At 28.0% G+C, this 9,205-nt stretch overlaps 1 protein-coding gene across 2 annotated transcripts; it reads right to left on the bottom strand.

The window, feature by feature from the left end:
- Window positions 1–2,765: 2,765 nt before the first annotated feature.
- Window positions 2,766–6,841, bottom strand: LOC107476061 (uncharacterized). Of its 2 annotated transcripts, XM_021135982.2 has the most exons (4): window positions 6,713–6,841; window positions 6,519–6,564; window positions 4,628–5,239; window positions 2,766–4,397 (listed from the first exon to the last, which is right to left on the bottom strand). In XM_021135982.2, the coding sequence occupies exons 3-4, from the start codon at window positions 5,237–5,239 to the stop codon at window positions 2,811–2,813; spliced, it is 2,199 nt and encodes a 732-aa protein (XP_020991641.1). In that variant the 5' UTR covers window positions 6,519–6,564; window positions 6,713–6,841; the 3' UTR covers window positions 2,766–2,810. The 2 variants fall into 2 exon arrangements, with proteins under 2 accessions (XP_020991641.1, XP_052113436.1); XM_052257476.1 differs by lacking the exons at window positions 6,519–6,564; window positions 6,713–6,841 and adding an exon at window positions 5,890–5,918 and having other exon boundaries at window positions 4,628–5,242.
- Between the last annotated feature and the right edge of the window lie 2,364 nt (window positions 6,842–9,205).

Consider the following 9,205-nt stretch of genomic DNA (forward strand, 5'->3'; position numbering starts at 1 on the left):
TTTTTTTATTTGTTAAGGTTGCTAATTGACATAGACAAACGAGCTCTATAGATAAAACCAACATTGGTGACAACCATGGATTATTCTTTCCCATGGGCATTTCTTGTGAATTTTTCATAAATTGTTTATGGAGTTGTCCAAGGATACACATATTAATTTTTCTAAATAACTTCTGTTATTGTCTGTTCAGCATTGGTTAGTCCACTAAAAATCGATTATTATGTGTATAAAAATATGTGTTAGTTAATTTAATTTTAATATATATTTTATATTTTAAATATATAATTATATAAATAATTGATTTGGTAATTGATTATTTTTTTTTACCCGTAACTGTATGTTGAATGTTATATAATATATACTGAATTCTTATCACTTTTGCCAACCCTAAATAACACATAGATGTGCTTAATTAGACTACATAGTAAATAATGTTCAATAGAAATAGTTTTAAAGAATTTGGTCCCTCATTAAGCCTGAACATAATTGTAAAAGTTGGAATATTGTTGACAATTACTCCATTTATTACAACTAAAATATTATGTTAGCCCACAAGAATTGACTTATTATCTCTTCTACAAACATATAGCATATGTTTCAATCTAGGAGCATTTACTTAAATAATTAGCGTAATTAAGATGGGTTGGTCGAGTGGTTAAAGAATTTTATTTTGTACATATAATAATTTATTGGCCAACAACATATTTTTAAATAGAACTCAAATTCATAATTTGTAACGGATTAATCTTTGACTTATCAGATTAAAAAATGCTGTGAAAGGTCAAAAAAATTAATAAAATAAAATAATTAGCGCAATGTTACGGTTCTCCAAGATATTTACCAAGTTGATTATATAGAGTGGCTTCCTGAATTTTACGTGTTTAAAAAAAAAATCAGTATGTTGATATATTAATTGATTTTTATTATTTAATTAATGGTTTATTATCAACCACAGTCATTTTTTTCAGTAGAATCATACGTGTATCTTTCTATTAAGAGGTAATCTTATTTAATAATTCTCCTCACATTTGTTACTCTGGATTAGGGACTCAATTTTTGAATTAATTAAATTTGACTCGGGAAAGAAGAAAATCTTACTAGCAAAAGAATTGAATTTCATTTTTAAGGTTTGTGTCTGTGTGGTATGCAAGCAAAATGCTAATCATAACATTTTATTTCAGCTCAATACTTAACTCTAATAAGTATATATGTAAAAAGTTAAATGAACTTAATTAGCTTTATTAAACAATAATTTAAAATTCAATTCAAATATTTTATCCCTATTAAATGTTCAATAATACTATGTGTCTAAGCCATTTTAATAACTAAGTTCAATCAAATTGGTCCAATAATTTAAAAATCGATAACCAAAAATTTTAGTTTAAGAATAAAAAGGAGATACATAAGAAGAAGAAAATAAAAAAAATTTATTAGCGTTAATTACAAAAATTAACTTATTATTTATCTAGTATTTTTCTTAAATATTCAACTATACTATTTATATATAAAAATTTGCTATCAATTCAGCCACTCATATAAAATAAATATTAAAATATAAAATATATATTAAAATAGATAAAATAGTATATTTATATACAAATATAGGATGACTAATTTTGGTATGCATATAATATTTTTTATGTATACATTTTTAATAGATAATACTTTTAAATTCTAAATAAAAATTGTTTTAAATCAATTTTAATATATTATCAATATAAAATATTTCATAGTATTTATTAACTGCATATCATTTTATTTTGTCTATATCCTATATACAATCAACATTGCTTGATCATTAATGTTTATGAAAAAATTGACTATATATTATGTTATGAAAAATTTGATTGAATATTTAAAAATATTTTTAAAAAACAACTTATATATTTATCATTTTAATTTTTTAATATTAGAGCTCACACTTAATATACCGAAATAGCATTTTGTAGTTGGTGATAGCACGCACAACTTTTACATGATGTTTATAACTATAAATATGTCAAATGTCCTTAAAGTATTTTGTGAATTTAAATATTGCTAACCAATCTCTAAAAGGGTAGTAACATACTATCATTTTATACCCCTATATTTAGGAGCATTAAAAAACGAAAAAGAATATATATTTCCGTAATAGAAAAAATAATTTTTTGTCTGGAGTTCCAAAATTTAAAAAATTAGTTTAAAGGCCCAGCAATAAATGAAAAATTAGTTTGAATGCATTCATTAAATAAGAAGAATTAATCTTTGACCCAAAAAAAAAATTAACCTCACAAATTTATCAATATTATTATTATTATTATTATTATTATTATTTAAACTCTTAAGTGCAAATATATAAGATTTAAAAGAATAATGGATTTTGAATTTGGTAAGAAATAGTTTTGATCTCTCTCCAAATGATATTCTAAGTATATGTTTGATTTTACTTTATTTAATAGAGTAAAAAATGAGTAAAATGAGTTACAAAATGTCATGTAAATTTAATTTAAATTTAGATGCAATATTGAATATAAGAGTTTCTTTACTTATTTATGAATAGCTTGTTTATTTTACAAAAAAAATTCCGGTCAATATCAAAACTATATGTAACACCAAAACACACTAACATGGAGAAACGATGTCAATCTCCAAATGATTAAATTTAAATAACTAAGTATGCTACAATTTTATTGTGACCTACGACTTTGATGATCTTGTATACTTTTGTATCCATTTGAAACAATAAAATCAATCATTTATATAATTCACATAAAAAAACATTTTTAAACATGTATCTTCAAAAGATGAATCTATGCCAAATTTTTCAGTTTTCACATATCATAAATATCCTCCTTACCCAAATTGATGCTACTGCTATATTCCTTGATAACATTTTCCTTCTCTACTCCTATATAAGGCATAGGATTGTCAATGCTATCATCACCTTGAGACTTTGAGTTATTCTGTGAAGATTCCAAGTTCTTTCTCTTCCTCTTAGAGTTGACAAATCGGGACTCCAGAGCTTCCAATGCTTTTCTAGTCAACGGTCGATTCCTTGTACTCTGGCGCCGGTTGACAATGATTGGTTTCTGCTCTTCGTGGCCATCAGAAAACTCCTCTATCTCATTGATTTGAGTTATCTCAGATGGAAAGCAAGGTACATTTTCACATTGGTTATCATTGTTTTGTTGCATGATCATAGATGATGAAACTTCAATTTTAACTTCTAAATCAGGTTCAATGAGAGGAAGATTCAAGTCAAGTAACATCTTGGTTTTGATTTTGGTTTCTTCTCCAGAAATTTCTCTAACTCTGTGGTTTTCAACATCATTGCCTTCATTGATCATGTCTGGAATGCTCTCCGATTCTCCACAATGGTACGATTGTGACGAGGACTCCGTACTTACGGTACAATCGCTATACTCTCCATGGTTAGCCATTGCTAACTTTGGCTTTTTCACGATAGGACGCGAATATTTTGAGCAATCTGATATCACATTTTGGACAAATCTGTACTTGTTGATCTCCTTTGAAGGCTCTTGTTCTTCATAGTTGTTGACTGTATAATCAGGTGACTCTATTTTCACCCTTTTATCAGAGGATTCTTTGACTAGGTTTGAAGAGCTAGTTTGTTCGGCTTGATCTTCAATCTCTTGAGAATGAGATGCACCTTGTTCGGATCCACTGGAGTAGCTAGAGATGGTAGACATACTCAAGGTTCGAAAAGTTGAGATTCTTGGTTTTCTCCCCTTATGCTTGTCCGAATCAGAAACTATGGTGGTGTCTACAATTGTGAATTTCATTGGATCTTGACGCTTTGAGCTATGAGTTCGAGGATGTGAAACTTGATGCTTCGTTGAGTTCCCATCTAAGGCTTGCTTTTCCTGTTTTAATTTTTTCTTAGCTATACTCTTCTCATTTGCTTGAGCTTCCATCTCAAGAATCCTTGGATCAGACGCTACTTTCTTCAACACATCACTTATGCAGTCAAAGTAGTGGTTACCTTTTTGAAGTTTTGCCCTTGAAAATTTCTTGATACCAGGAATAAGAAAAACTGAAGATTGCCTCGAACCAGAAACAGTACCATCTTTATACTGTTCAGAGTGCCATCCTTTTGCTACAAGACGAGGCCAAACATCTTTCCAAAAGAGATTGTTGGATCGATCTTTGTTAAGTTTTAGATCTCCTCCTTTAAGAAGTTTAACTATGTCTGTGGATGAAATACAGTTTTTCACCTTCTGTATCTTCTGTTTAACAGAATTGTTGTGCTTGATTTGTGTTTTCTTGGAAACTGTGAGATCTTTTTTTCCTTTGCCAACACCTACTGCCGCTACAAGCTGGTCAATTCCAACTGCATCCTTCAAAGCAAAAAGATAGTCTTGAAATCGCATTTTACCCTCAGCAAATTTTCCTGTGAGCTGCAATAATAAATAAACATCTATGTAAATTCGGATTCCGCCGCTTTCTTCTCGACTACTAAATGTTTATACTATAGTATACAACCAGAACTAAAACTAGTTATAATAATAACAGAGGCACTCAAGTTAAGTATTAGTGAGCAATGTTAAATTCACATATATGTTTTGTTCAAAGCCAAAAATTAATCATCACATATTCACATTCAATCAAATATATGACAGAAAAATACCTCAACCACAGTGATCTGACATTCCTTTGACACCTGGGAAGATAATCGCGATACCAGCTCTTGTTGCCTCCATCCTATGAATATTTTCTGGCCATATATACGTCTGTTAGATCTCCACTTCCGACACTTTGACCATCGGCAATATCCTTCGGACCTATGAAACTTTCCATAGTAGAAAGAGAGTATTTCTCCCATACTTTTGCTCCCAACAAATCTCTTCACAGTATTAAGATTCTTCCCAAAGGCATAAAGGCCTAGGAGAAAACTGTTGCGCTCAACCTCTGTCCAAGATGGAGCACTCAGCAAGCCAGGTAGAAGATTTGAGCCCCTTGGAGTAGTGACAGATTCTAAAATCTCAAAACTGCTTTTAAGTTTACAATGTGGCCTTATAAGAGGAATTCTTAACTTCAATGAAACAGCTTCTGTCTTATCCGAATCTCTTGAAATTTTCACTGATTGACAAATACGAGGCTCTGTTATTAATGATGGAATCTCAGCCTGGTACTGATCTCCGACTCGAGGAGCTTCTTTTCTGTCTCTACGTTTGTTATCCAAATAAGATTTCGTTTCAGTGCCTTCTTTGTTGTCATCCTCGAAGCAAAGAGCCTTCATCTGCTAATATTGGACAGTTAATATTTTTTTTAAAAAAAATTAGCTTAGAGAAACAGAGAGTTTGTAAAACATTATGCAAAATTTTAATCAATAATCAATCATTTATCCATCTAATTAATTGATTTCGTAACCAATGATTTGCATAAACAAAATTAAGACAATACCATAGTATAAGTAAAACCCTCATATTTACCTTTAAACATAAATTTAGTGATTCTGAAAATTTAAGGTTTAGGGTATCCATAACCATGTATAATCACAAAAAATGCAATGCGATCTTACTTTTGTTCAAATTTGACTCTTGCATACCATTGAAAAAGATAAAAATTGATGTGAACAATTCTGCAAAGAAAACCAATTAAGTAACCACAACCTGAAAAACCTAATCACACCCAACAGCCGCAACATACCCAAATCGAGTTTCAAACCTAGATCAGCATCTCTCATCTCATAAAAAAATTGTATGAACAATTAATAATTGATGATAAATAAACTGAGCCAGTACCATAGTATAAGTCAAACCCTCATTCATACATCTAAACATGAATTAGTAAATCCCTAGAGAAGAAAAACAAGAGAAGCAATAATTTTTAAATCAGTAAAACTTCGAATATATGCAGAACCCTACAGAAAAGTAGAAAATACAATACCATCTTATTTTCTATCAAAATTGAATCTTGCATTGCTCTGTTAAAAAGGGGGAAAAAATAACAAATGACGTGAACATTTCTGCAGAAAAAACCAATCAAGCAACCACATTCTGAAAAATCCAATCACACACAAAAAGCCACAATATACCCAAATCCAGTTTTAAACCCAGATCAACAACTCATAAACGTTGATTAATAAGATTTTACACAAAACACGAAGAACATTAACAACAACAATAAATAGCAAAAATCATCATCACCACCATTATCATCTTGATATCCAAGGTAACACTCTCTTCACAAAAAGTATGAATCAAACAATTAGCAGCCAAGTAAAGAAATTATTGAATTAGCGGACATGGGCATCAAAATCAACTTCAACATTCAAAATTTTAACACAACTACATATAATTCTGAAACAAAACAAGAGAATACACAATAGTTACAAACATTCCAGATTGCAGAAAAAGAAATGCAATAACATGCAAGGAATAAATATTTTTTTTAAAAAAAGGATTGTATATTTAAGCCTTAAAAGGGTATAGTGTAGAAACTAGAAATCGATCAAAGTGGGCAAAAGGGTCTTAGAAAAAAACAAAATTTATTGTCAACTTCTTTTCTCCTCTTACCTCTATTGTTGTTGGTGGTGGTGGTGCTGTGAATGAAAAACTGAAACTGAAACCATTGATAAACATAATAGGAATCAAAGAATGAATTAACTAGAGAATAATAATAATAAAAATAATAATAAAAGAAGGAACAAGTTTATATACACAAATTAAATGTATATAAAAGAAAAGAGTTTAATTTGTTAAGTAATTACCTCGTATTGAAACAAGAGATGTCAAGTTTCAGAACCAAACCAAATTCTCATAGTTGCATTCTGTGTAACTAGAGCGGAGAGAAAATGAGAGAGAGTATCCAAGTGAATTATAAAACGAAAGTTCTCTTCATGAGGGAGAAAAAATATCACGATGTTAGTTCTAAATCTATACTGAAATTACGATAATATATACTCATTTTTTATTATTTTTTAATATAATAGCAGCTACTAAAATATTAAAATTTACTTTGGTGACTTTAAAATATTAAAATTACAATAAAAATTTAATTTCAAGATTTAATTTTTTTGACATTAAATTATATATCGACAAATTGGTTATTATGATTTACTTTCTTACTATGTAAATAAAATATATTCACTTAATATAATATATTTTAAAAAAATAAAAATTTTAGTGTATTTTAATAATTTTAGTTGAAAACTTGAAACAACAAAATAAAACATTTATTGGGCCGATTTGTCAAACTGATAAATAATAATTAAATATTTATTTTATCAATTTTTTAATTAAGATAACCAATGAGGCCTTGGAACAAGGCAGCACAGCATTACGTGCGGTTTGGAAATAAATACGATAATTAAAAATATTTTAATTTATAATTTAATTTAATATTTATGAATTTAAAAATTATAATTTTTTATTATATTTTTAAAAATTATAAATTAATTAAAATAATTATAAAATTATATATATCGTTTAATACTTAACGGTTTATTAATAAAAAAAATTAATTAAAAAAATGAGAAGCCTGCCAATTCGTCGTTAGGCAGATAGAGAAATTCAGGATCGTCTCGTTAGGCGGGATGGGACATGCCAACCTTCCAAATGACGAGTTTTGGTGGGATGGGACGGATCGGGTTAGGCTAGTTCGTTTAACATCTTTTTACAAGTATACCTACCACACTAGGAGTTGTACATGTATTCAAGTTCTCGTTGAAACAAATAGAACCCGTAGTAATAGTAGTGTGAGAGTGGATAAGGCCGTCAAACGAACTAGTCTGATTTATTTAAGCTGGATCCATTTAAGTTTGTATCCGTTTTATTTACAGGTCATAAATTTTTAGTCGAGATCATTTATGGCCAATACGAGAGTTAAATGGTGGGCTTGTCTGCTTATCCTTTTATTTTTATTTTTTAAAAAATATTTTGACCAAAAATATTATTTTTAGGTTAAAAATCTTAAACAATCAATTTTTTAAGTAGCTAGATCAAATTTTCGGATCGAGTCGAAAATATATATATCTTTTTGAAAAAGTGTTACTCTTAAAAAAAATTTGTAAAGAAAAAATAAATAGATCGCTTGTGTAATCCGTCATTTTTTTAGATTAATCGGGTCCAATCTATTTAATCTAAAATTTAAACGGATTTAATTTTAGAAAGAAAATTCGTCCGTATATACGGACCGATAAGATAACTTATTTTAACAGTTCTATAAATATAAATAAATGTGTATTGTGTAAGTCCAAAAAAATTAAAATAAAAAAAAGATAAAATAAAATTATCTCTTTTTCATAATAACATTATTTTTCTACTACTAAAATAGTTAATTTTGGCTAATAAAACGGTTTATGTCGTCATTTTTATCAGTAACAACAACTCTTCATTTTTTTTTCTTAGTTTTTCTTTTATCGAAGATGGTAACATATACTCATTTTTTTAATTATATTTTATATAATAACAGTTACCAAAATATTAAAATTTACTTTGGTCAGTTTGGTGACTTTAAAATATTAAAATTTTGTAAATTAATAAGAATTTATTTTTAAGATTTAATTTTTTAACACTTATATAAGCAAATTGGTTATTATGATTGACTTTTTTACTCTATAAATAAAATCAATTTATTTAATATACTATATTTAAAAAAAATTAGTGTATTTTACTATTTTTAATAGAAATAACAAAATAAAATATTTATTAAATTGACTGGTCAAACTGATAAACAATAATTGAATATTTATATTATTAAACTTTTCTTAAAGTTAAGATCAGCAAACGAAGTCTTGGAACCGGGCAATATTACCTGTCTCACTTGGGCACACGTATTCGAATTTTCGGTAAAAAAAAAATAGAATCCATAGTAATAATACTATAAGGGGGCATTTTACTGTATAGATTAAAGTAATATGGAGAGAAAAAGTAAATTTTTTTTATAGTTATTTTTTATTATTTTATTGTTATTCAAAGTGTGAGTCCTACTTTTTTCAATTTCTCTTTCATTCCATAAAAAAAATCCATAAATTTACATCTTTACCATATAATTCACCATACTATAATAATGTGTGAGTTGATGATGTTGTGTAAGTCCAAAGAAAATTTAAAATAAAAAAAAGAATTATCTTTTTTTTCTTGTTCTTCTGCAACTAGAGTAGTCGATTTTGGCTAATAAAATATTTATGTCGTTATTTTTTAGGTAAAAATTCGGGTGTAGTTGACTTTACGTGAGGTTAATATTTGAGAACAGTTAGATG

Source organism: Arachis duranensis, chromosome 2 (genome assembly GCF_000817695.3).
Source record: "Arachis duranensis cultivar V14167 chromosome 2, aradu.V14167.gnm2.J7QH, whole genome shotgun sequence".
Taxonomy (NCBI): Eukaryota; Viridiplantae; Streptophyta; class Magnoliopsida; order Fabales; family Fabaceae; genus Arachis; species Arachis duranensis.